At 48.6% G+C, this 27,816-nt stretch overlaps 2 protein-coding genes across 3 annotated transcripts in view; one reads left to right on the top strand and one right to left on the bottom strand.

Annotated features, from left to right (window-relative positions):
* Positions 1-5,768, top strand: part of LOC121934352 (SREBF chaperone) — a 69,827-nt gene extending 64,059 nt beyond the window's left edge. For both annotated transcript variants that reach the window (XM_042474760.1, XM_042474758.1), the window contains exons 21-23: positions 771-851; positions 2,054-2,260; positions 3,190-5,768. In XM_042474760.1, the coding sequence (XP_042330694.1) occupies positions 771-851; positions 2,054-2,260; positions 3,190-3,435 (534 nt within the window). In that variant the 3' untranslated portion in view covers positions 3,436-5,768. The remainder of the gene's footprint in view (positions 1-770; positions 852-2,053; positions 2,261-3,189) is intronic.
* Positions 5,769-7,439: 1,671 nt separating this feature from the next.
* Positions 7,440-27,816, bottom strand: part of PTPN23 (protein tyrosine phosphatase non-receptor type 23) — a 51,978-nt gene continuing 31,601 nt past the window's right edge. The window contains exons 15-25 of the mRNA XM_042474757.1: positions 26,564-26,709; positions 24,709-25,029; positions 22,494-22,648; positions 21,472-21,623; positions 20,177-20,356; positions 15,650-18,017; positions 14,562-14,746; positions 13,451-13,555; positions 12,069-12,207; positions 10,770-10,892; positions 7,440-9,887 (exon numbers count right to left, since the gene is read on the bottom strand). Coding sequence (XP_042330691.1) covers positions 9,276-9,887; positions 10,770-10,892; positions 12,069-12,207; positions 13,451-13,555; positions 14,562-14,746; positions 15,650-18,017; positions 20,177-20,356; positions 21,472-21,623; positions 22,494-22,648; positions 24,709-25,029; positions 26,564-26,709 — 4,486 coding nt within the window. The 3' untranslated portion in view covers positions 7,440-9,275. The remainder of the gene's footprint in view (positions 9,888-10,769; positions 10,893-12,068; positions 12,208-13,450; positions 13,556-14,561; positions 14,747-15,649; positions 18,018-20,176; positions 20,357-21,471; positions 21,624-22,493; positions 22,649-24,708; positions 25,030-26,563; positions 26,710-27,816) is intronic.

Below are 27,816 nucleotides of genomic sequence, written 5' to 3'. Positions count from 1 at the left end.
AATAATAATAATAATAATAATAATAATAATAATAATAATAATAATAATAATAATAATAATATAAAAATAATAAAAATGTATTTATATACCGCTATTCCTACATAGATCATAGCGGTTTACAACATAAAATGATACAATTATAACAACATATATCCCCAACAGTGTAAACAAACTACCCATACCAATTAAAAACTATACAAAATACTCTAAAAACGAGCTGCTAGTCAAGGATTGTAAGAGTTGTAGTCTAGCAGCCTGCAGACTGCCCTGTGTGGGTAGTTCAAGAGGACCCACAGAGGAAGGAAAGTGCCTTGCCTATGGGTCTGGGTCACAGAAACTAGTCATACAACTTGGAAGGCCTTTGCCGGAGTGACTCGGTGCTTTCACACAACAACCAGTGCCTTCCAGATGTTTCTTGACTGCAACTCCTAACATTTTGTACTGTTAGCTGTGCTTACTAGGGCTGCTGGTACTTGCAGTCTAGCAGCATGTGGATTCCTACCCTTGAGGTACAAGGCAGAAGCTTCTCAGGGGAACCTCAGAGGCCAAGGAGAGTTTTGTTTTGCTTAATGAGCAGTGTTTTCTCTGTAGAATTTTTGTTTCATGTTTTCTGTGCAGGAAACTTGCTTTCCAGCCAGAAAATTCAATTTTCTGCACCAATCAGTAAATCTATTTTTCTGTTGTGCTGAGCCAGTCCTGAATGTCCAGGTTCTTGCCCATCCCCTTTTCATTGATTTGTATGTTTGAATGTGCCTCTTGTCTCCCTCCAGGTGTATCGCCTGGAAGATTCCTGCTGCCTCTTCACTCTGCAGGGCCACTCGGGCGCCATCACAGCCGTCTACATTGACCAGGTAGGAGGCACTGGCCGGCTGTTTGCTCTGACAGGCCAGCTCAGAGTTAAAGCCTCTTTCTGGATACGGAAGAGGAAGGGACTTACACAACCTGGAACTAATTTTAGTCAGTACAGGGAAGGGGAGATTCTTCACTCTGGCCATTTTAGTTTGGGTGACGTTTTGGACCAGTGCAGCTGATGCAGCTTCTAAGGTTAAATGGGTCTGAGGAAAATTCTGACTTTTGACATGGATGCTAGCTCAGCCCTGTCAACCCCAGTTGCTTTTATGTCTTAGTAAGGTATCCGCATTATATACTGAAATAATGCCATCCTGAAATGCAGTGTATTTCATCCTCCAGTTGTTTGGACAACCCTGTTGGATTAGGACTCTGGGAGAGCAGAGTTCAAATCCCCACTTGGCCACCTTAGGTGAACCACTTTCTCTCAGCCTCAGAGGAAGGTGGTGGCAAATCTTTTTTGAACAAATCTTGCTAAGAAACCCTGTGATAGGTTCTGTTTAGGGTCTCCATGATTCAGAAAGAACTTGAGGGCACAAAACCAATCTTCTTGCACTAGGGTGGCTTTCCATTTCCAGCAATCCCATCTTGGAAGAGAGAGAAAACACTTGGAGCTGGGGTGTGTGTGCCACCATCTCTTCCTTGTGCCTTAATCATGTCTCCCTTGGATCATCTTCATCCATCTTTAACATCTTTAACTGTAGTCACGTATACGTCTAGAAATTTTAGTCAAAAAATTGACCCCAAAAACCTGGATCAACTCATCCATGGGTCAATGTGAACACTGTACTTTAATTCTTACAAAAAAAAAAAAACATTCCCTGGTGAAAGGCAGGAGCATAATCTGTCCTGGAAGCACTGGCCCCTCTTCTACTCTCTCATCCTTAAGGGTAAGCCCAAGCAGTTATGCCTACCAGAATTTTGCAGATTCTTTGGCATTGTTTTCCTTGGCTTCATCATTTAGATTCTTTGTTGCATGCCCCTAAGTCTTACCATTGGCTTCTCCATGGGTCATATCAAAATCCATAATTTTGGCCCCAAAACCTGCCCCCGAGTTATAGTTGAGTATATATGGTACTCTGTTGGCATTACGGGGAGTAATAGCTTGCAGCCTTATTTCCCAGCTCCGTCATCTGCCCTCAGTGGTGGTATTAGTGTGAGGAGAGTGTGGGGTGATCTAAGAATGGTGCCTTTTGCCTTTCAGACCATGGTGCTAGCAAGCGGGGGCCAGGACGGTGCCATCTGCCTGTGGGACGTGCTGACGGGGAGCCGGGTGAGCCATATGTATGCCCACCGTGGTGACGTCACCTCCCTGACCTGCACTACCTCCTGCGTGATCAGCAGCGGCTTGGACGATGTCATCAGCATCTGGGACCGGAGTTCTGGCATCAAGCACTATTCCATTCAGCAGGTGCCCCACTGTAGGATTGGGGAAAACTCTGGGTCCTTCTGGCAGGAGCCAAACAGGGCGGTGGGGCTTTTGGGCTGGACAAATTGGTTTCCCAGGCTAGTAATCACCCCAGTTTTATCTGGAGTTGCCCTTGAAAATTGCTTAGTAACTTCGATGACATCAGTATAAGGTTGGTGCTGCTTGGAAAATTTACCATGCCACTTTTGGCCCGGTTGAGGCAAATTTCCAGGCATCTGTCTAAGGTTCTGTAAGGCCTGGATCAGGAATATTTGTCCATTCCTCTTCTCCTACTTGGACCTCTTTGTGCCTCAAAGGCTGAGGAACTTGGCATGGGAGAGACTAGTCAGACATTGGGCTGACTGCAGGGGCTGATGGAGCTCTTTTCAGGAGCAGCCCTCTGTTTTATAGGATTTACTTTTTAGCCTTCTGACAAGGAGGAAGGACTTGCTAGCACCTCTCTCCTTTTAGGCAGATGTAATCTTCAGGCCAGCATGATGTAGTGGTTTCAGCATTAGACTACAACTCTGGAGACTAGGGTTTGAATCCTGGCTCAGCCATGCAATCTCACTGGGTGACCTTGTGTAGGTCGCACTCCCTGTCTCAGAGGATGGCAAGGGCAAACCTCCGAACAGATCTTGCCAAGAAAACCCCATGATAAGGTCACCATAAGTTGGAAACTACTTGAAGGCACACAATAACAACTTCAGACAATCTTCAGTCATGCTTAATTTGACAGTGGATAAGGAGAGTGTGGTTACTGAGTGTTAACAATCCAGCATTTGGGGAGTTTGCACATCTCAGGAAACAATACAGATGATCAGTGGTGTGTGCCTGTGCCGTGAATCTGAGCCACCAGGCGATGGAGCTCAACCCCCCTCTCTTCTGTCCTCCCTCACCGAGGCCTTCTCTTTTGCTCTCCCCTTTCTTAGGACATGGGCTGCGGGGCCAGCCTGGGGGTGATCTCTGACAACCTGCTGGTGACGGGCGGCCAGGGCTGCGTTTCCTTCTGGGACATTGGCTACGGGGACCTGCTGCAAACAGTTTACCTGGGCAAGAGCAACGAAGCCCAGCCGGCCCGGCAGATCCTGGTCTTGGAGAATGCAGCCATCGTCTGCAATTTCGGCAGCGAACTCAGCCTGGTCTACGTGCCCTCTGTGCTCGAGAAGCGGGACTAAAGCAGGACTGGTGGCTAGAACAGCGGCAAGTGGGCCAAGGACTCCCCCTTCCCCTTGCTGAGTTGCTTTCCCCCCCTAAGTGGGCCATACAGGGATGCAGGCAGCCTGGCCTGGCAGGGCCACACAGGCTCCTTCCCAGCAGCTCTCCCCGTCTTTCAGCCATTAGGGTCACAGAAAGATTAGGGGCACAGACAAAGGATTATGGTTAAGGGGGAGGTCCAGCTTGTCGTGGTGGGAGGGAGAAAGTGCTGGGAGCAAGACCCTCCTTCTGTCTGGAGGCTGCTGTCCATGCTGGTCAGAAGGGCCACCTTTTCTCCAGGGCACAAAAAGTGTGGGCAAGAGGAAAGGGGAGTGAGTCCACACTTGCCCCCTAAATGGAAGCGCTGTTGGTAGACACCCACAAGAGCGCCTTGCCCACCTCTGGGAGAGGAAGGGCTGTTTTTGCTGGCTCAGTTGCTGCCATGTTCAACACTTTCTTCTTCTCTATCACCAGCCCTGCTTCCTGCTCTGCCCTCCTCTCCCCACTGGTCACAGCAGCCGCAGCCCCACACAGTGCTAAGCGATAAACCTTGGGCTTGTGGGTGGGATGCCCCGTGCCCTTGGAACATGGCTGGGGTGAGAAAGAGGAGTGAGCTACACCGGTCACACACACCCTCCTCCAGATGCTTTCCTGCTGCCTCCTTCTTGCCTGCCTTCCAAGGTGGGCATATCTGGCTACCTGCCGTATTTATTTATGTCCTGTACATAGTTATTTATTCTGGCATATAAGCTTGGAGAGAGAGAGGGAGAGAAGCTGTCGGCTGAGGGACAGGTCAGCAGGGCATTCTGAAAACCTCACCTAATGTTGGTTCATCCAGGGCTCCGCAAGTCATTGTTTCCTTCCTCCCACAGAACAAAAGCCCTGGGCAAAGTGTGTTGAATCCCTTCGGCCTGGTGCCTTTCTTGGGCCCCACAGATGGCTGCAGTTGCCTTTCAGTACTTGCTTGTCACTTGCTCTGACCCGTCAGCTTCTGCTGCTACCAGAGAGGAAGAGCAAGCATGCTGGAGGTCCAAAATGGTTGCCTTGGCCGTATGGAACATGGAAGTGCAGCATGGCCCCTTCGTTCAGAGCCATTGGCTCTACCTTCCAGTTCTGTTGATGTGAGATTTGGGAACCTCAGGCTAATGATCCACAACCAACTTATTGTAAAACAAGAAAGTTTATTGTAAGATGCACAGCAGACGTACCCGCAAGCACGTCTTTGCAGAATCTGAAGGCACAGGGACAGATCCCCCCTTTAAAACCCCACCCAGGACTCCATCACCACGGCAACCAGCCCCCTTACAGTTGAAGAACCGTTACCTTCTATCCCACATTCCAAACTCCTGAGCAGGGCCCCATCCACAAGCCAAACCTCACCCTTCATATTCCACCTTACTTTCCCAGCCCCCAACACTATGCAATGTCTCAACACACAGAACTACCTAGATCAATATATATATTAAACATACAACAATGATTATATATGAGCTGAATACATGAAGTGAATATTAAATAACTGGATATGTCTAATATTATACTTGATCTTCACTGGTTCTGACAGTTGATGAGCCAGAGTCTGCCCAACACATTTTTGTTTTGCACACCTTCAGCAAACAGAAAACTATACACTGTCATACTGTAGAGACGCTTGCATGGCTATGGAGTGCTTGCGGTGGATGATGTTGCTTCTTTCTTAGAGCTCCCTGGCTGTAGGGCATTCGGGGGGAAGAAAGGAAAGGAAGAACCAGGAAAGAACAGATGGACAAGTGGAGAGGCTTTGTGAAGTCGAAGACGTTCATGGACAGCATCCATAGTTTTTTCTGGGTTTTTCAGGCTCTGTGGCCATGTTCTAGAAGAGTTTATTCCTGATGTTTTGTCAGCATCTGTGGCATCTTCAGAGAATGGAGAGGCTTTATTTTTTATATCTAAAATAAGCAGTTAATTGACTATTTAGTTTGTGTTTTGTTTTAATTTAGGATCTTTTACTGTAGGGAGCACTGATGCTTTGGGATGTAGCCTGCTGTATTTTGTCTGCCCCATTTCCCCAGCTGGGGAGCAGCTGCCTGGTTTTTTTTTGGGGGGGGGGAACTACTGTTGGATGCTGGCCAGTGGAGGCTCACCTGGGCCTGGGAGCCCCTTCCCCTCCCGGCTCCTGCTGATCCCCTTTGGCTTGTCGTCGGTGTCCACACCATGCCTCAGGTGGCCTTAGCTCTGCTGTGCCCTTTTGGACTGTACAGCGGAAGCTGCTTTTATACCAGATTGTGTTTAATAATGTGTACAGGTACAGACACATTAAACAGAACTAACTTAACGGCTCTTGGGTGTCTTTTGGGGGTGAGGATGGGGGAGAACATGTCAACTTGCTCTGGTTCAAAGAAACCCAAAAATGGTACAGAGTCCAGTTGTGGGCTCCACAATTAAATAAGGATGTGGGCCAGGGGTAGGCAACCTGCGGCCCATGGGTCAGATGCGGCCCGGTGAGGCCTTGGGACCGGCCCCAGCCCGGTCCTGCCACCAATTGCCGCCGGGGCCTTTGGGGGGCAATTGTCTATAGAAGCCTCAGAAACATGTATTTATATTAACATTTTTTAAAAAAAAATCAAATTTTTTCGCGTGTCCTCCATTTTTTTTTTTAAAAAAAGTGTCTTCCATTTGAAAATTTTGTCCTACATTTGTCCTGGTTTATTTATATATATATTTATTTATTTTTAAATAATTTAAAATTTTATTTTTTGGCTTTGGCCCCCCAGTTGTCTGAGGGACAGCAACCTGGCCCCCGGCTCAAAAAGGTTGCCTACCCCTGACTGTGTCCAGAGGAGAGCGACTGAGGGAGCTGGGGATGTTTAGCCTGGAGAAGAGACAGTTAAGAGGTGATATGATAGCCCTGTTTAAGTATTTGAATGGATGTCCTTGAGAGAGCAAGCTTTTTTTCTGCTGCTCCAGAGAACAGGACCTGGAACAACAGATGCACACTCCAGGAAAAGAGATTCCACCTCAACATTAGGAGGAACTTCCTGACAGAAAGAGCTGTTACACAGCAAAAGATGCTGCTGCCTCTGTGGAGAGTGGCAGAGTTTCCGCCTTTGGAGGTTTTTAAACTGAAGCTGGGTGGCCATCTGTCCCAGGCTTCAATTGAGAGTCCCTGCATAGCAGAATGATGTTGAACTGGATGCTCCTTGAGGTCTCTTCTAAGAAGAAAGCCCACAGCCAGCTACGCCAGGGGCAGATTCGTTTTTGGTCTGTATGAGTGTTACCAACAGCGATGCCAGGTGTACCGAAAGAAACCAGTTTGTGGTGAGCTGCATCATTTGTTCTGAGTATGCTTTTTGCTGGCACAGTGCAGCATTCTGGCTGGAATGTTGTGAAGGACTTTCCTTCTAGACTCATAGGCCCAGTCCCAACAGGATCCCATTCTTCTTTTAAGACTTACATGTTCCCCCGGCTGCTCTTGTAAAACCTCCGGCCAGAGGCCCAATACGACAATAGCTGACTTAAAAACATTTTTCGCATGCTCAGAACTCTTACTGATACAGTATGTACTGAAATAATTTAGCTGTAGTTTGCAAACTGACAGCATTTCTTGTTGTTTGTATCAAGTAGAGTAGAAATATTGACTTCCCAGGGTCCTATCAGGGATGTAGCCAGGATTTTGGGGAGGGGGGGGTTTCCAGACTAAGTGCCACCATTATAATGGGGCTTGGGAGTGGTGGCGCAGCAGCGTGCACCATTCATTGTATCTAATGGAAGGGGGGGGTCCAGACCCCCCCCCCTTGGCTACGTCCCTGGTCCCACTGAGCCAATGGCTTCAACTAGTTGGGACTAATGATTACATTTGGACCACTAACACTTGCAAAATGGAGCAGAATTAAAAAGTTTCCTACTTGCTCTGCATCCTGTGCTCTCCAAGAGACCAGGCTCCTTGCAGACCACATTTCACAAAGTGAACTTCAGCCCTCCTCATCTTTAAACAACAAAAGCCAAACGTGATCCATCCCCTTTATTTAGTTTAGTAGCAAAGAGCTGAAAAAGATCGGTTCTAAATTACAGAGTCAGTCAGTCCGTGAAGACAATGTTACATTTGTACAAAAGAAAAGCAAAGGAACCCATCCCTGCCTCCCCAATCTTCGCCAAGGCAGCCTCTTTCATTAAGCAAGAAATGTTGGCTTTTCTGCCAACAAAAGCAGATGACAATGGAGAGAAGAAATTTCCAACAGTTTCCATTCGCCCAAGGAATGATCAAGTACAGCCTTCCTCCAGTTAGTACCCCCCAGATGTGTTGGATTAGTCCCCAGAGAGGGCAGGCACAGGGCCAGGCGGTGATGGGAGTTGTAGTCCCAACCTCTGGAGGAAGGCTGGTCTAGAATCCACACCCTCGCATTACAAGTGAATGACCCATAGGGCTGCCCTTCCCCTAACTCCCCTGATGTCCGCTGCTGCACTTCCCCTCTGCCTAGACTTCCCTCCCTCCCGATATATGTCCTGCCTTCAACTGCTAGCCATTCCTCCTTTCACTTAGCAAGGGGACCTATGAGTTAAAGTCCACTTGTGAGTCAAGTGTAGCTGCTGTGGGGTCATAAAAGGGTTCAGAGACGAACACTCACAAGAATGGAGCTGTGCCCATCTCTGTGCGAGAAAGGTTGCCGCTTCAGCTAATCCCAAACTAGACCCCACACAAGCAAAGTGGCAGCCACTAAGCAGCCGGAGGAGCTCAGAACCCTGCTGAGGCCCAGCTGGCAAATGGGCAGAAGCTTTGGTGGGAGCCAAGGACTTAGCCGCTTAAAACACAGGAGGGCATGCAATCCCACCTACCACAAAAGCATCACGCTCCGTCCCCAGTGGGGCATCTTAAAGAGGCGAAGCACTTGGAGGATGCTGAAGGAGAGCAGCTGATCCCTGCCCAAGTTCTGGAAGAGTGGCTTCTAACACAAAGGCTGCTTCTGCCAGGCCTCGGCTCCAGCTGTGTCCCCTCAGAAGGCAATAAGAGAAAAGGACAGAGGAGGAAGAGCTGGTCCAGGGCTCCAGGAAACCTCTGTGAAGAGTGCAAGGCAGTGGGCAAACACATTCCTAAAGTTTAGCAGGAGACCCACTGGCCGATGGGCACCAAAGGAGAGTGGAGGCAGAATGGTGGAGCTGCATACCAACCTCTCAAGGCTGGGAGGTGTCCAGGGTGGTTTAAGGAGAGGGCTGGCGGTGCCCTCAAGGCAGGGAAGCAACACCTCCATGTGCAGGTGACTTACTTGGGCCCCTGGGTGAGTGGGGGGGACTCAATGTTGAGCCCAAACAGGGTATCCCTGGAGCAAACTGCCTGATAAAACCAACCAGCACAGATTTCCCCAGCTATGGGGGACAGCCAACATCCCCTGTGCCCTTCCTTCCATGTCCTCCATGTGGGCCAGATCTGGATCACGCAGATCTCCTGATAGGAATTATGTTTTGGACTGCCACTGCCAATGGGGCCAATGGGAAGGGATACTGGGACCTACACTCCAACCACAGCAGGAGGACTGTCCAGCACCCAGCTGAAGGAATGGAGGAGGCAGAAGAGAAAGTAACATGAAAGAGCTCACTTGGAAATCCTCCATTCTCACAGTCTTTGGGGAAACCCTGTCCTTGGGCAGCAGAGCTGCAGGGGGTGAAAGAGACCCACCTTCACAAGCAGCAAGAAGTTCCTAGTGATGCTCTTCCTAGAGTAGGGAAAGCAGCATGCTGCAGTTTACAAACCAGGGTCGGCCCCTTCCTGCCATCTTGGCTCCTGGAGACATAGGAGCAGCTGAGCCCCAATGGCAGCAGTGTCCTTCCCCTTCCTCTGTCTCGGTGCTCAGGTCTTGTTGAGGGTCCAGAGTGGGTCAAGCATGCTGAGGGGGTCGTCGCTGGGCCGGGCCCCTCGCAGGCCCTCCCCGTTCTGGGGCTGGAGGAAGCTCTGCTTATTCATCCGGTGCCTGCCCTTGAGGGAGTTGTCCAGGGTGAAGGCCTCAGGGGTCAGGGAGGCCAGGAGCTCCAGCGAGGAGGAGGACGGAGCCATGGCCAAAGCAGTGGAGGTGGGGGGCTCTGGGCCCGGGAGTGCCAGCTGCTGGTCCTTCTCGTCCCCTTCCCCTTCCTTCTCCTCTTCCACATGGTTGCTGTTCTCTGCTGGGGAAGGGCCCCCCACAGCCTCAGCGGGGGGAGAGAGGGGCGGAGGTGGCTCTGTAGCACCAGGGACCTGGTGATCAGGCACAGCAAGCTGAGGCGGGGGAGCTGGTGGCGCAGGGACAACACTGACGCTAGCTGTGGCCGTCAAAGGTGGGGGCTCCAGCAGCTGCTGCCCGTTGGTTGGAGGTTCTGCCCCTCCCGAGGGCGGTCTGATGCTGAGCTTGGCAATGGTGGCCTGGATGGAGCTGATGGGCATATCTCCCCCCAGGACCAGATCCTGGGGGTCTTGGTGGACGTACAGCTGGAAAGGAACAGCAAGAACATCTCAGCAGACTCTGTGTGTTGGGCTGGACCCAGGGCCCCATTCTCAGCTTCTAAGAGCCCAGGGCAGGAATGGGCATTATGTGGCCCTCAAGGAAGAGGGCTCCTGTGTAGCCCTTGGGATCTCAAATGGCTTGGAGTAGGCCCTTCCAAATACAGTGGTGCCTCGGGTTACGAAATTAATTCGTTCCGCCGCGGCGTTCGTAACCCGATTTTTTTTCGTAACCCGAAAAAGCCATAGGCGCTAGCGCTGGAAAGCCGCGTTTCGTGCGAAAAAGCGCCGAAAAGCACCAAAAAATTTTTTCGTAAGCCGAAAAAAAAAAACGGAACACGGAACAGTTTTTTCCTATGGGATTTTTTCGTATCCCGGAAATTTCGTAAGGCGGTGCTTTCGTATCCCGGGGTACCACTGTAGTTTCATCCCCTGCCCTAAAACAGCTTTGCTTCTAAGTTTAAAAATCAACCAAAAGAGATGGAATGTCACCTCTGATCCACCAAAAGGAGGCAGCACTGCGGCCCTCCATAGCAGCCAAAGCTCCCAGCCCTGAAGACGTAAGAGATCAAGGGCCCCAGGCTGAGAGTGAACACCATAGCCTTGTGGGTTCTGCCACCACCTTCAGTCTCTCTTCTATTTGCATAAATAGGCTGAGCTTAAAGCTTTGGGACTGTTCTGCCTCCTCCCTATCCCTGCCCCCAAGATGAGAAGGTTGCCATGACAGGGCGTTACAGGGAAGACATTCTGCACATGGGCAAAGGCAGCCTGCTCTTTCAACTCCCTCATTCACCACTCTCCCCAAAGCCCACTATCCATCTCCTGGACTAGTGGCTAAAGCAAGTGAAACCTTCAATGGGGGAGGCTCACCTTTTGGGTGGAGGTGAGGGTGCTGCTGGAGGGCTTCCCAGCGGAGACTGAGAGGACCCCGTGTCTCTGGAGGACCTGCTTGGCATGCTTCAGGACTGACTCATAGCAGAACTTGAGGTGAAGCTGGAAGAGAAAGAGACAGCAAAGCACCTTTAGCCAGAGCCTTATTAAGAGAAGACAGCCATTTTAAAAGTTATTTTGTTCTGGTTTATTTGGCTGGCCCTCCACATTTGTGATTCTTACTTTTGCAGATTTGATTATTCACCAATCGGAATAATATGTTCTCTCAAGGAACATACTAGGTCCTCCAGCGCAACTCTGCAAGAAGTTACCCATAGAGTCACACTAGAGGACTTAAGAGATTCCTAGAGAAAACACTTCTCTAGACATCTGTGGGCACTCTAGTGCTATTCTATGGTCACATTCTGCCAGATGATGACCAGAAAGTTGTGCTGGAGGGCCTAGAGATTCCTTGAAGGATTCTCTCTGGTTTAAAAAAAAGTTTTTAAAAGTGTTTTAAGTGTTTATTGTTTGTCATAAATGTTCAATTTAATTTAAAAAATTAAAAAATAAAGTTCTTTTTGGTGATTCCCCTCCCCCTGCTCTTTCACAGGGGTCCTTGTGTCCCTGATCCCAACCAATGTGGAGCTCCCACTGGACTGTAAACCATTCTGCGTCCCATTTTGGGAGAAAAGTGAGCTATAAATCAAATCAAATAAGTGGAGGTCGTCCAAAGGAGGTCTGGAAACCATGAAGCCCTATGAGGAGAGACTTAAGGAGCTGGGGATGATTAGCCTGGAGAAGAGATGGTTAAGAGGTGATATGATAGCCCTGTTTAAATATTGGAAGGGATGTCATATCGAGGATGGAGCAAGCTTGTTTTCTGCTGCTCCAGAGAACAGGACTTGGAACAATGGATGCAAGTTCCAAGAAAAGAGATTCCACCTCAACATTAGGAGGAACTTCCTGAGAGTAAGGGCTGTTCGACAGTGGAACACATTTCTTCCTCTGAGTGTAGTGGAGTCTCCTTCCCTGGAGGTCTTTACACAGAGGCTGGATGGCCATCTGTTGGGGATGCTTTGATTGAGATTTCCCACATGGCAGAGTGGGGTTGGATTGGATGGCCCTTGTGGTCTCTTCCAACTCTTAAGATTCTATGATTCTATGATATTTATTCATTTATTTCCCCCTAAACACAGGCAGTCAAGAGGGCCCCAGTCATCCATGGAACATCTGAACCCCCCGCCCAAATCTCCTGAAGCCATTGCTGAAACCCCTCTCTTCTCCCCCTCAGCCTACCTTCTCCTGAAGCATGTGCTTCCTCTGCTGGCGGATCCTCTTCACAAGCTGAGCCAAGTCTGGGATGCTGTTGCCAGCTTCTACCTCCTGCATGGCTGCGTACAGGAGGCAGAAGGCCCCCGAGCGGCCCACGCCGGAGCTGGTGGAGGAAGAGAACCAGGTTAGCGGGAGTCTGGGAATCCTTCCTGTCCTCCTCCCAGAGTCGTTCTACAAACCCACTGGCCTCACTTGGGGTGGGAATGGTATGACCCTCCAAATGAGGATCTCTGACAGTGGAGCTAGTCCCAGATATGCCTGCCTGAAGGCTGAGGTCTGCTGGAGAAGCCCCTTCTGTGATCCCCTTCCAGTGGGATTGATACACTGCGTGAAGAGAGGGGAACAGGGCCTTCTCTGCTGTGGCCTGCCTTCCCTTTAGAAGTTGCACTGATGCCAAGTTAAAACTTGATTTGTTTCTGAAAGCCTTCAGGGCCTATCGACTTCACCCCATGTGTATATATACATGGTTTCGTATTGTTTTACCTTCAAATCTGCAGTCGTCTAAGCCATGTGGCATAGTGGTTTGAGTTCTGAACAATGAGTCTGGAGATCAGGGTTTGGTTCCCAGCTGGGCCATGGAAACCCACAGGGTGACCTTGGGCAAGGCACACTTTCTCAGCCTCAGTTGAGTTGCCAGAAGTCAAAAATGACTTGAAGACATGTACACAATATGCTTTTAGATTATTTGAAAAACTATTTCTATTTTTATTTTAGTGTTGTACATTTTAAAATATTAAATTATTAGGTGCATCTGTTGGGAACATAGGGACTGGGCCTTCTTGGGGGCTGCTCCCAGGCTTTGGACCTCCCTCAGTAAGGAGGCCAGCGTGCCTCTCTCCTTCTGTGGGCAAAAGAGAACATGCCTAACCTGAATGTGTTTGGTGAGCAGACTGCCAGAGTGTTTAATGGGGAGCTGTTTTCTGATTTTATTTCTTGACTTTTTCAATTGACTTTTTTGAAATGGTTTTAATTCTGTAGAAAGCTTTAACTGCATTTTAACTGTATGATTTTATGTGTTTTTACTGTCATCTTTGTGTTTGTTTTTATCCACAATTGTTTTAGGTTTTGTAAAACTGCCTTCCAGTTTAGGGGAAAGGCTGTAAGTGAATCAATGACTAGTTACATTCAGTGGGATTTTCTGGCCTTGATCACAGAGAACAGAGCCTCCACGGTCAGAGGCAGGCTATCTCCAACTGCCAGATTTTGGGGGCAGGCAGCCCTGGCCAGCACAGGTGGTGAGGGAAGGAAACACATTTAAACTTCTCTGAGGCAGAGTCCCCCCATTTCCAGCCCTGCAATCCTTCTCAACCTTTTCCCGACACAGTTGTTTTCACAGCAGGCCTTACCTGCAGTGGACAACGATGGGCATGTGCAGAGGGCGCTGATGGAGGTAGTGGCTGTGGACCTCCTGGATGAAACGGAGCAGGTCCCCTTTGCTGTCAGGGAGACCACTGCCAAGAGGGAGGGAAGGAAAAGGTCAGCATTCACACTTGCACAGATTTAATTCCAAGAGGCAGCGTCCAGCCGGCATCAGTCTTTTCCAAACCCAGGACATCTTAGAACTACAGAATCTTGGAACTGGAAGGGACCCCAAGGGTCACTAAGTGAATACTCCTTGCTCTGCAGTAACACACAACTAAGCTTGCATCTGCACTATAGAAATAATGCAGTCTGACATGACTTTAACTACAATGGCTCAATGCTACAGAATCCTGGGATTTGTAGTTTGGCATTAAAGCTCTCTGATAGGAAAGGCTAAATATCTCACAAAACTGAAAATCCTAGAATTCCATAGCATGGAGCCATGGCAGTTAAAGCAATGTCAAACTGCATTATTTCTGCAGTTCAGCTTCATCCTAAATCATTCCTGAAAGATGCCCATTTAACCTGAGTGCATCACATTTTGAGGGTTCCACTGTCAAAAAGCTCTTAAAGTAAAAAAAAGTTCTCAATGTTTAAGTAGAATCTCTTTTTTTGTCATCTGAATGCACTGGTTCATGTCTTAGTCTTTGGAGCAGCAGAAAGGAAGTTTGCTCCCATTTTGTGCATGACATCCCTCCAGTTTAAAGGTGTGTCTTCCTGCATGGCAGAAGGGGGTTGAACTGGATGGCCCTTGTGGTTTCTTCCAACACAATCTTCTCTTCCCAAAGCTACATATTCTCAATGCCAAATTTGTAAGCTAGGTAAGTATGTTGATTTCTATGTCATTTCCTCTAGGAAAATAGTCCTCTCCTGGGCTTAAAACATGTGAAATTGGCTCCAAGCCCTTTAGGAACAAAACCATTTTTCAAAAGTCTTTTCTTCCAGGATGGAAGGATTGCCCCCCCCCCTTCTGCCTGACCCCAGATAATTGCCCACCAAGGCATAGGGCTTTGGCCTGCCATCATTCAGCCCCAGAGGTCCTGCCAGCCCCCGCCCCTCACCCCCCAGCTGTAGGGGGCAACCAAATGCACATACAGCTCTGGCCAGGAGGAGAACTGCAGGTGGATAATGGTCCGCTTCAGGCTCTGATCACGGAACTGCAGGCTGATCATCCGCTCCGTGTGGGTCGGGGTGATCTTCAGGCTGGTCAGGACCAGGGTGATGGGACCGTGGACCATGGGCTGGCCCCGTTCTGTGGGGAAGTAGCGGACCACCTTTTGCTGCAGAACAAAGAAGAGGGAGAAAGGAGAAGATCTGTGGTTAAGAGAGGGTTGACACATTGAGCCAAGGCAGCTCCTTAGTGGTCCATTCACACAGGACTACACAGTGAACCAAGGCAGCTGCAAGCAACAAGGCCTTCAGAGGTGGACAGCACCAAGAAAAATACACCACTCGGAGGGAAGAGAGGAGGAGGAGGAGGAGTGGGCCCAAGTGGCCTTTGGCATGTTGAGATCAGTCCTCCTGCTAAGCCACAGAGGATAAATCCACATCTCAGTCTCAGGGTTGGGGTGGTGGAATTCTTTCAACTGTTTGAAATTCAGCTATTAGTTTTATTATATTTTTAATCTTTGTATGATAGGAATTTTAAAGCTGTATCTATTTTAAAAGCCAGTGTGGCATAGTGGTTTGAGCACAGGACTCGGATGCTGATGACTGGAGTTTGATTCCTCAATCAGCCATGGATACCCACTGGATGATCTTGGATGAGTCATACACTCTCAGCCCAAGAAAACCCTGGGATAGATTTGCGTAGGGTAGCAACAGTATCTGTTTTAACCTTTGCCTTGAGTCCCAGACTGAGAAAAAGTAGGATGTAAGTAAAAACAATAACAGTGACAATAACAGTAACAAAGACACAGCTCTGCATTCTCAGCCATCATATAATGTTTTGCAAAGACAGTCCCTGGGCATTATTCCCCTTTGCACATCAGAAGAAGCAGGCACACAGATGGCACACAATGGGTATAAGCAGAAAGGTGAGGTAGCGCAACCACCGTTACACCACATGAGTAGAGTTACCCTAAGCAAACACAACGTTCTCCCCCCATTTGCAACTAAGAGTAGAATGGCTCTCTCTGGACAATGGCAGTTTCTCTGGTGCGGCCCCTCCTGTCCCCCCTTACCTTCTCGATTTCCTGCTCAGACACCAGCATGACCACCACCGACACCTTCTGCTCGTAGATCATGAGCCAGAAGTCTGAGGCAGTGCCCACCAGCGGGGCCTGGGTGGCAATGATGGTAGGACAGTAGGAGGAGAGGTCCTCAATCTTGCTGGCGTTGATATAATCGTCCTTGCCTGACTGCAGGACGATGCGGTTTTTGTCGTAGGGCATGATGTCCTGGTGGCGGTTCTTCATTGAATAGCAGCGGGCGATGGCGATGGAGAGCTGCCGGGCATCTTTCTCTTGGGCATCCTGCAGCGCCTTCCAAAGGCTGTCCAGCTCGCTGCCGGTCCCCGAGGGGCTGGGCCTCCCCAGGCAGGCCACCACTTCCTGGAAGCGCTCCAGCTCTGAGAGGAGCCTCCGGAGGCGCTCGGGCTTCTCATAGGGGTCATTCTCGATCAGCTGGACCGCCTTGGGCTTCAGGCCGTCTTTGGCGTCGGCCTTGGTGGGCTGCAGGAGGGGCTGGCCCACCGCTGTCTTAGCTCCCCCGTGCTGGCTTTCGGGGCTGGAGGACAAGAGGTCGTCGGTGGAGGAGCTCTGACGGTGGAACTGGACCTCGGAGGGTCCCTGCAGGAGGGAGGCAGCCCCGGGCCCCAAGGAGGAGGGCGGAAGCTGGGGGAGCGGGCCTGAGCAGGGCACAGAGGGAGCCTGGAGGGCCATAGGGGGTTGTGGGGAGGGTGCAGGGGAGGGCAAGGCTGCCCCTTGAACTACCACCCCACCAGGCATCTGAGCCAAAGCCGGGCTAGGGGCAGGTGGGACATGGCGAGGAACTGACTGGTTTGATGGAGGGGGCGGCTGAGGCCCCACCAGCCCCACTGGGGCCCCAGGAGGGATTTGGGTGGTAACTGGGGGAACAGAACCAAAGGGTCCTTGAGAAGCTGAGCCAGGAGGCAAGGGTTGTATGGCAGCATGTGATGGGCAGAGGGGCAAGGGCTGGCCAGGCCCCATCATGCCCACTGTGATGTTAGACCCCCTGGGGACTTGGGTAGGGAAGCCTAGTGCCCCTGAGTGGGGAGGAACAACCCGGGGAGGCATCTTATCAGGGGCTGGCAGCTGGTAGTGTTGAGGTTGTGCCATCTGGCTGGGTAGCTGCCCCTGGCTGGCAGGATGAACAGGGACCTGGCTCAGCACAGCCTGCTGGCCTGAGACCTGGGGTGGGTAGGGGCCCTGGAAGAGTGTCTGCTGAGGGGCCTGGGCTTGAGGCAGGAATTGGGGCGGATACTGCGGAGGGGGCACTTGCCCCCCAACAGCCCGTGGCCGAATCTGCCTGTCTAGGGTGGGCTGGAGATGCCTGTGAGGAGGGAAGCCGGGCTGGGGCTGAGCGGTGGAATAAGGAGCCAGAACTGGTGGCATGAAGGGTGGGCCAGTGGCCTGGGTGTAAGGAAACTGGATGGATGGCCCTTGGGGACCCACAAAACCTCCCTGAGGAGGAGGGGGCCCAGTCCACTGAGGAACTGGACCGGTTACCCCCCTGGGGGCGGTGCAGCTAGAGATGGGGCCCTGGATGCTGTCCACAGTGGTGGTGGCTGGCCGCACAACCTGGGTGTGTGAGGGGAAGTTGTGGGTGCTGAAATGGTGGGAAGCCAGAACCGTGGGCCTAACCGTAAGAGGTGTAGGGTGGCCAGCAGGCCCTACTGCATTGCTGGGGACTGGCTGTCCCATGCTGTAACCCCCACCTGGGGCAGAGATAGACATGGGGATGTGTTGAGGGGATGTTTGCTGTGAAGGGAGTGGGGGCCTGGGATATGCTGGTTGCACAGGTGCCAAAGGGGGTCCCTGAGCAAGGGGCCCGGTTGGGTAGACCTGGGGGCTGGGCACTGAGGAAGGAGCAGAGCTCAGTGGAGGAAGGCCTGTCCGAGGTATGGAAGGTGGCATCTGGTGGGAAGTCAGGGGAGTGGGTAGTGGGACCCCTGGGAAGTGCCCCTGTCCAGAGCTGGCAGGGACTCTGGTGGGCTGGTAGTGCCCAGGCATGGGCCCAGCATTCACGAAATGGCCTGGGCTGAAGGGAGCCCCGGGTTGGCTTGCTCTGGCTGGCTGCAAAGGGGTGGCCACCACTCCACCCACAGCCCCAAAGGCCTCAGGGCCCGGACCTCGCAGGCTGGTGCGAGCAAAAGCTGGGTCCAGGCCAAGGGCTGCCAGGGCATCGCAGGGCAGCTGTGCCAGATGGGCTGCCAGCACCTCAGGTGGCAGGCTCCTCAGTTCTTCTGGCAAGTCGGCTAGGGAGAGAGAAGCCAGGGCAGGCATTTCAGTTCCCTCCAGCTCAGAAGGCTTCTTTTGAAGTGCTGGCTTTGGAGTGGTTGGTCTGGGTGGAGGCCGCAGCTTCATTTCTCTGGCAAAACAAGAGCACACAAAGAGAAGCCAGGTTAGCACCACAAGTACCAGCCGTGGAGGATGGGTCCTCTGCTATGAACTTATCAAGAAAGCTGTGCTTTTCAATCATGTGCTGGAAAAACTAAACTGCTACCTGCTCAGGGAACAGCCAACTGTTGTTGAGCTGCATGTCCCATCATTCCTCAGCCCCTAGTTAAGCTAGCTGGCACTGAGGGGAAGAAAAAGTTCAAGAGCATCAGAAGGGCACAAGTGCCCAGCCTTGCTTGAATCTCCTCAAAGAAGACCAGACTTAGAGAGGCTGTGAGTGGATGAGTGAGTGACTGGGCCACGATCCACTAGCAAGCTCATGGGAAGTGAAGCCAAGCTGAATGGAAACTTGGACCTGGTTCTTCCTTGGTCCAACATAGACAGGGAGCACTTTGACTGTCTTTCAGGAAGCAGCTCCAACAACTCAGCAGTATGTTTTAGGGCAAAATGCAACCTACTGAACTTGACTTCTGACACCCCTCAACGCTGCCTAGGAACTCTTTTCTCACAGACCCTGCTCCCCAACTCCTTAGAAGACAAGGAGTTGTTTAGGGTGTCTCTCAAGTTTTAAGCTGAATCCAGGTTTTCCTGCCTTTGGAAAGAGACCTGAGATATGCACTCCACTGGTGCTTTTCAGGCAGCCTGGAAAACCATTCTCATCCTTTTCTTCAGCCTTTGATTTTTAGACTCCCAAGAGGTGGGTATCTCTGGTCACCACCATTCAGGTGCTAGTAGCATTACACACACATTGTGCAGAAACGTGTTAATGGCTTACATGTGCAGACATCTCACTTTGAACAGGGAACAGAGAACTATTCTCTTGCCCTCTGCACCCCATCCCAAACCTCCTCCTCCACAGTTTTCAGGCCCCAGGAGAAGCAGAGGCAGCAGCAGCTCCTCAGCAGTGGGGTAATGAACAAATCCAATATGGAAGAAGTGGCTGGTCTTGGTTTTGTGAGGAAGGACAGTGAACTCTCATTTCTTCTTCAATGGCATGAGCCTGAACCAGCTGCATCCATTGGATGAGATTCTACATCAAGGAGGCATAGCGGAACACTATGCTTGATATAGATGCATGTCCTCTCCTCTGTCCTGTTTGCTGTTAAGCTCTGGAAGGGCCGACTGTGCCTGCTGCTTAGAGCTGGGGAGGGGAGGGAAGGAAAAGGCAATTCAGAGGAGAAAAGAACTGGCTGGTCTTTGTTCTGAGAAGAAAGGATAGGACAGTGTACTTCATCTGAGAGCACACCCTCCCTTCCTTCTCCTCCAACACAGACTACCTGCATCCTCATCCTCTGACTTACCTCCCTTCTTCCTCCCTGCCATTAGGAGCAGCAGCAGCAGCCACTTCCAGGGAATGACAACTATGGAAGGGGAGCTTTTGGATGGAGCGGAAGAGGCAACAGAATAGCCCCTTATGCCTTGGCCAAAAAGAGATGTACATGCATGTAAGCCACCAACAAGATTCTAACCTCTATCTTCTTGTAATCTTCATAACAGGTAACTGGGTGAAGGCTGGTGCTGAGACACAAAAAGATTGTCTGAGGCCACATAGGAATTTCCAGCAGAAGTGAGGCATGAGCTGGGAACCTCTCCATCCATACCACAACCAGACACTACCCTACACCACCTCTCTTTCAGAATTACTGTGCTGCTGCAACTGCTGAAATTAACTCTTTCTTCTGAGTTGTTTTATTTCTTACAGTTTACTAAGCCTATTAATTGTTGCTCATTTTTATCTGCACAAAAAGGCAAAGAATATTTAGACTTTCCCCTCTGAGTGGCATTTTTTCATTATTTTTTGCATTATGGAACTGGGTGGAAAGTTCATTTCAGGAAAATAAATTGTTTTCCAGTGATGGAGGTGGAAATGTAAATGTAAATGAAATTGTTATTGTTGTTGTTATTTCACCTGGGTATCTCAGGATGTTCAGACACGCTTCCTTGTCATGGGTGAGAAAATGAGCAAGTGTTCTTTAGATGCCTGTTCACACCACCTCTTCTGAGAACTGCTACTATCATTGTGTTGTAAACCACTTTGAGGAAAAGCAGAACATAAATCCACATACATACATTCTCCTTCTGACCCCCACTGCACCACTTTCACTCTATAGCCATAGAGACGTTACCTACTTTGCCAAGACCTGCTGCCTGGTTATTTCGGCTGCTTTGCAGGCAGCCCGGGTCTTCTCCAGGAGTTTAGCCACTTTACTCTCCAAGTCGGCATAGAAATCCTTTCCCTCCTGGGACTTCTTCATTAGGTCTTCATAAGCTTCATAGGATGCCACCAATGTTTGCAAGGTTGTGTTCCATCTAGAGAGTTGGGGGAGAAGAGCAGGTGTTCAGGTGAAGTGGCTTTTCTGAGGGTTTTGTAAAAGAGGGTTACACCCAGAAAAGAATGTCCTCTGATGGAGGATCTTTTGTACTGCACCATGCTTGGCATTTCCCATTTCTACAATCACCAAAGGAAACTGTCTAAAACCAGCCAAGGCCTGTTTCTGGAGGGGAGGCCCCTGGGTTTTCTAGGCCAAGGGAAGGTGACAGAAGAAGTGACGGCCACTCTCTTAGATGACGTGAACAGGGCATGAAACAAATTCATGGATGATAAAATACTATCAATGGCTACTACTGCTTGTGCTTATTTCTTTCAAATACTCTAAAGGCACTAAATCCCATCTGATCTTGGAAGCTAAGCAGGGTCAGCTCTGGTTATTATGTGGAGGGTAGACAGCCAAGGAATCCCAGGTGCTATAGGATATATTTTAGAGGAAGGAACTGGCAAAACCACCTCTCAGTATCCCTTGGCTAAGACAACCCTAAGTTTTCATGGTGTCATCATAAGTCTGACAGGCAACCTGAAGGCACATACACAGAGAAAGGGAGGCATCAACAACATCTCTCAAGTCAGTTTGTTCACTAGCAAACAAGAAGATACTGCTCAGGCCCTACTTGCTGGCTTCCTCTTGCAGTATCTTGTGGGCCTCTGAGGCAGGACACTGGAACTGATATGCCTTGGATCAGATCCAGCACAGTACTTTTGTACTTATGGGAGAAATCCTGGGGAAACAGGGCCAGCTTGAGCAATGGTGCTCAGGCTTTGGTCTCCAGATGATTTGAACATCACTCCCCAGAAGCCCATACCAGAAGGGAGATTTGGAACTGAAGTCCCAAGCATATGGAAAACCAACAGTTGAGAACCACTGAGCAACAGCAGGAAACACCCTGAACCCCCCCCTCCCAATATTTCCCATCAAAATTAGGTCAAATTAGGCCTTTCTGAGCTGTTTTGGGCTGTCTCTCAATCACAGCCTGAGTTTGTACTTAAAAGGCAGGGGAAAGTGATGAAATCTCTCTACTTCCAGTTGGCCAGAATGGCACCTGCCCAGTCCAACCTCTAACATTGAGTTCCCACAGATCCCCCCACTCACTTGTGCTCCACTTCAGCCAAGATCTTGCGCACTGCAGCATACTTGACGTTGGCATCTGTCAGGGCTTTGAGGACATTCTCCTGGGCAGCCAGGTTCTGATCCAGATAGACCTTGATTTGGTCATACTTCTTCAGCTGCTCTTCAAAGAGTTTCTGGAGCAAGAGGGAACAAATGTCAAGGCCAAAGTATGAGAGAGCAGAGTGGGAGAAGATGAGGAGGGAGAAGGGATGTCTGGGAACTGGAGAAAAAAGGAAAAGTTGGGGAGGGGGGTAGTCAGTGACACGCAGATCGGTGAGGTAGAAGTGGCCTTCTATAGAGAGAAAACCCTCTCCTGGGGATCTTAAAAATTTGGGCAGACTCCTAACTGGAGATACAGCAGACCAGGCTGCTGCAAGCTGTCTAAGGTTCCTTACCTGCCTGATTTGAGGCAAGGGTCTTCCCCAGTCCTACTTGGAGATGCCATGGATGGAACCAAGCATACATGCTAAGCAAAGGGCTCATCCACTGAACTAAGATTTCTCTTCCCCATGGATATCCATCAACTGCATGGAGGGAGGGGAAGATGGGACAGAGACTGGCCATCCAAGCATCCATTACCACACCTCTGTTTATGTGCCTTCAATTTGCTTGTTGACTTATGTCGCCCCCATGGATTTCATAGGATATTCTTAGGCAAAGAGTACTCAGAGATGGTTTTGCCAATTTCCTCCTCTGAAATAGAGCCTACCGTACTTCTTGGCACTCTCCAATCCAAGTACTAATTAGGGCTGACCTTGCTTAGCTCTCACAGTCAGATGGAACTTGGTGCCTTTAGGATATTCCCCATATTTCCTTCTATTAAAGCAGGAGTTGTACTCATGCTGCCCTCTAAACACTAGACACAAACTCCCAGCTTTCCTCACCACTGCCTGTGCTGGCTAGGGTTGCTGGGAGTTGCAATCTGACAATACCTGGCAGGTCACAGGATTGCTGGCTCTGCTTTAAAGGAATGGCAGGCCGCTTGTTTTCTCCCAGAGGCTCACCTTCATCTCTGACCGGTCCGTTGTCACTAAGGAGGTGGTGATGTCGTCCTTCTGGATCATCTCCCGTAACTGCTGTTCCAAGGAGATCCGCTGGTCCTTCATCTCCTGCACCTTAGACAGGATCCGTTTCAAGTTCTGCATCACCTGTTTGTCCTCTGGAGAGCAAGATGTAACCAGTCAGACTCTAGCTGGCAACATAAGAAACTGTGGATTTTTGTGGGTTTTTCGGGCTATGTGGCCATGTTCTAGAAGATTTTCTTCCTGACCTTTCGCCAGCATCTGTGGCTGGAAACCATGGATGCCGGCCATGAAAACCTTCAACTTCACAGAGGAAACTCTCTTTTCAAACCTATTCTTCATTTTAACTTTTTCCAGCACTGAACATACAAAACAAAACTGACGATGGGGAGAAATCTTGGACTGGAATTGAGTTGGTGAACAATCTAGTAAGAAAAGCCAAAGGGTCTCCAAAAGTACACATGTGACACAAGTTTAGTAAGTTAAGTGTGAGTTTGGAATCTATACTGCTGAGCACAACACACCATCAAAGAATCCAAGGGACTTTTGGCCAACAAATTAGGTGAAAAATTCAGTTCTACCATTGCCAAAAATTCTGTGCTCACTCACACAACTCAAATTCTGTGCCAGGGAATGCATAACTCTACAATCTCCATGTTTATAACATATATGCCATAATCCCCATTAATCCTTGGAAACCCACTGGGCAAGTCATACTCTCTCAACCTCAGAAGAATGCAATGGCAAACCCTCTCTGAACAAATCTTGCCAAGAAAACCCCCATGATAGGCTTGCCTTGGGGTCACCATAAGTTGTAAAACAATGTGAAGGCACACAACAACAAAGCTCCATACTTCTTCCTACAACTGCCACCCACAGAGAGGAAGGAGGGCTAACGGCTTGTACTCTTGAAGAAAACCACCCCTACGGTTATGAAGCTTCATGAAATACAGGTACAGGTATAGCTTGGTTAACAAAATAGATGTATTCCTCAGCACTACTTCTTTAACAGAAAATTTGATAACAGAGAAATTACATGAAAGAAATAGGGATAGGTTCCTATCCCACAAAAAAAAGAGCACTTCAACAGACTTTTAAAATCCAAAACTAAGAATATGTTGTACTAGTGAAAGGAAACAACCAGGTTAAATAAGCCTTGCAAAAGTAAACAAAAACATTTTTAAAAAATTCCAGAAACCATATGAAGTCATCTTCCAAAATACATCCAGAGACTTTTTTTTTTGCTTCCACCACCCTCCACTTTTCTTATGATTTCTACATAGGTGACCAAACTTATAGATCTATACTTCTTTAACATGCTAGGAGTAGCTGGTGAGGCAGGAGAATCTGCTTTCTGCTCTACTCTCTGCTCTCTTGTTTAGTAAGAAATCTTGTTTACCTTGCCTGTTTTAGGCAGACAAACAAAACTACAAAGTTTTAGGACCTTTGATACTAACTGAAAGAAAGAAGCTGGTAGCTTGAACTTTTGTATAAAAGCTCATGCTACCAGCTTTTCTTTCAGTTACTTTCAAAGATCTTAAAAGATCCCTTTGCACACAGCTACAGGAGGATCGGCTACAGCAGAATCTTATTCATTCCAGCCCAAATTTTGCTGCATTGTTTACTGAAGGCAGGCTGCTGCAACTTGACACTGAAATTATGTATTTCTTCAGCTCTTTTTCACTACCCTCCCAATGCTGACACTTGTTTAAAAAATCCTCCAGCTAGACAGAGAACAAAGAGAAAAAGAGTCCAGAGGAGGCATAAAAAGACTTTGTTTAAAAAAAAAAAGCTTCTTTGTCAGAGGCTTTGTTAAGTGAAGCATGCCTGTATTTTTACCATTATACATAAGGGGTAGAAACTTGCCAGCGGGGAAAGAAAAAAGAGGTACATTCAACACCACAACTTATGTAAGAAATAATACACAGGTCTCTAGATGCTCAAAGGACAGTTGTTTTATTAGCAGAAGAAAGCACTTTTCTATTAATTAAACAACCATCTCTGGAGCATCTTGAGATTCTCTTCTATGGCTTCCACTGGATGATCTCCACTTTCTGCTTCTTTTTTTCCTCCTACACATGAACCCCACCCTAGCTTAAGCTAGAATATAGCTTGAAAATGTGGTTGTGGGGTTGCTACTAGGGCAGAAGGGCATTTGTATAGGGAAGGAGAGGCCCTCCTGTGGCTTGTCCCTCACCTTCAGTCAGGCTTGGAGTGGGTAATGCTGCCCTCACTTGCTCCAAAGGCCCACTGAGCAGCCGCAAGTTGCTGATGTGGAGGTTCATCGCCTTGTGCAGTTCAGTGTTGGTGAAGCTGGCCTTCTCGTGCACTTCCATGTACTTGGCCCACTCCTTTGCCACCTCAGCCAGTCCAGAAGATGGGGTGGGTGGGGACTCCTGCTGCAGGGGAGGTTTGCCCAGCGTCTCACGCAGCTTCTGCTCCTGGACTTCATCTTCGTCAAGAAGGTCCTTGATCTCCCGCAGAGACGCTTCCACGTCTGTAAAAACTCCCGAAAGGACTGGGGGAAGAGGAGAAAGGGGTCAAGATAGAGGCAGGGCAAGGTAAGAGAGGGCAGGCCTCCCAAGCAGCGGTAGGTCAAGCATTCTTCCTGTAGGTCATGTGTGGGAATCATGTGGCTCTCCAAACTATGTTAGGAGCACAGCTCCCAGCATTGGCTATGCAGTCTAGGGCAGATGGGAGTTGAAGTCCAACAGCATCTGCAGAGTAATATGATTCCTACCCTTGCTTCAGGCCAGGGTGGGCAACTACAGCCAGGAGCAAAAAATTTTGCACTTTAAATAATTTCAAGTACTGTATTACATAGTTATATATGGTTATGTGCCTACATATGCATATACAGGTTGAATATCCCTTATCTGTAATATCTGGCTTGGGGCCAGAAGTGTTTCAGATTTCGGATTTTGGAATATTTGCATATAGATAATGAGGTATTGAGAACCAGCATGGTGTAGTGGTTTCACTATGACTCTGGAGACCAGAATTCAAATCCTGGCTCGGCCATTTAAGCCAACTGAATAACCCTGGGCAAGTCACACTCTCTCAACCACAGAGGATGGCAATGGCAAAATCCCTCTGAACAAACTTGTCAAGAAAACTCCATGATAGGTTCTTCTTATTGTTGCCATAAGTCAGAAACGATCTGAAGGCAGCAACAATCTTGGAGATGGAACCCAAGTCTAAGCATTCATTTATGTTTCATATAACCTTATACACATAGCCTGAAGATAATTTTATACAATATTTTTCAATAATTTTGTGCATGAAATAAAGTCTGTGCACACTGAACCATCAAAAATCAAAGGGATCACTATCTCAGTTACCCATAAAAACATTTATGATTCTAGAGCATTTCTGATTTTGAATTAAGCATGCTCAACCTGTGTGTGTGTGTGTGTGTGTGTGTGTACGCACACACAAAAACCGTTTTATAAATCATGAAAAACAACACTTAACAAATAGTCATGCTATAAGATCTTAAATTATAATTATAAATAATTAAATTATAATTCTAACTTCTAATTTTGTAGTTTATGTCTAGTCCAATGGAAAGGGAAGATATGTTCCACATGGGCTCAATGGTATCATCCTGTTCAGGAGATGGTCCAGTTTTTTTTCCAGGTTGTTCGGAGGAGAAGGAATGAATACCATGTTCTAATAAAGTCATCATCTATAATGAATGAATACTATGCTCTAATAAAGTCATCATCTTCATTCTTCCTTGCTTGTTGTCTCATTCCAAACTCTTAAGGTCAGGAGAAGTCTACACAAACACACCCATTGTGACAGGAAGTGACATCACATTACTTCTGGTTTCATTTTCAGCTTATTTGATGGTAAGTTTTCAGGGTTTTTTTTTTTTTTTAAAGCATGTGGAGGGCTTCTGATGCTTGTTAGGTAAAAATACTGTTATTTTGCACTAGTTTAAATCATGGATTTGGGGGCAAAACATCTTCCTGCTTGGGCCCTGGGGGGCAATTTCATTGACTAGAAGACACATTCTAGTACTCCTGTGTTAGCACCTGGGCTCTTACCCTGCATGGACTGAACAAGGTTTTTCACAGTTTCAGGGCGCACGCTCAGTGCAGCACATTTCTCCATCAAGACAGGCGGAATGTGGTTGTACATATCCAAGTTGTCGACAGTCTCAGGGTCTAGTTGCAAAGAGTCCATGAACTGCCTGGAAAGAGAGAAAAGCAATTGCAGGGGGAGACACATGGCCCAGCTTGCATGCTACTTCCCACGGATCTGCCCCAGCCCCAAAGGCTGACAAAACTCACCCAGATAAGCTAGAGCCATGATCTTCCTATCCACTGTCATCAGGAATATTTACTCTTTGACATAATTTATCCCCTAGACTTACAATCTGCACCTTCGAGGGCTTTCCAAAGCTGTGGTCCAATCTAATGGCCACTTCATATGTAAAGATGCCCTTTCACTTTTTCTAGATTAACTTCTGGACAGGTGAGCCAACCTGAAGTGCCATGAAGATGAACCTCTTTTCTCATAATTTTCTCTGAATTCAGTGGATTTTGTTTTAGTCTCTAGCGCAGCAGAAAACATGCTTGCTCTGCTTTCTAGATATCTGAAGGAATGTCAAGTAGATGATAGAGCAACGTTGTTTTCTGTTCCATAGATCAAAAGAAGAACCAATGGGATTCAAATTACAAGAAAAGATATTCTACCTAAACATTAGGAAGAACTGTTTGACAGCTGAATACACCACCTGGAAGGTCTCTCATTCTTTAGAGGACTTTAAACCGAAGTTAGATGGGCATTTTTTCAGGAATGCTTAAGCTGTGGTTTCTGCTATAGCAGGAGGTTGGATTAAGCGGCTCTGTGGCCCCTTCCAACTCTGTGATTCAATGATTCTATGACACTGGCCATGGACTTGTCTAATGGCGCATTCACACATTCAGGGCCATCACCTGAGGTCCCAGCAATCCCATGATGGGACAGCCTTTTCACAGAGTGATGGAATGACTTTGCCAAAGCCAAACAAATGAAATCAAAAGCATCCCCACTGCCAAGAGGTCGGGCTAGCTTGCAACAGGTCAACCCCAAAAGCATGTCATCTGAGTGCAAGGGAAGACTAATTCAGTCCCCCCCCCCCAATGCACACAAGCCTCAGATGAGTAGGAAGCCTCATGATAGAAAGAGATGGAAGACTTCCAGGTCAAGCTCACTATCAGTATGAAGGATTGTCATGTGAAAGATGACATGAGCCTGTTTATGGTTGTTGCATAGAGTACAGGGGAACCTACGGATTCAAATGACAACAAGGGAG

The sequence above is a fragment of the Sceloporus undulatus genome, chromosome 6 (assembly GCF_019175285.1).
Source record: "Sceloporus undulatus isolate JIND9_A2432 ecotype Alabama chromosome 6, SceUnd_v1.1, whole genome shotgun sequence".
Taxonomy (NCBI): domain Eukaryota; kingdom Metazoa; phylum Chordata; class Lepidosauria; order Squamata; family Phrynosomatidae; genus Sceloporus; species Sceloporus undulatus.
The sequence above is the reverse complement of the archived record's forward strand: the minus strand, read 5'-3'. Positions and strand labels throughout refer to the sequence as shown.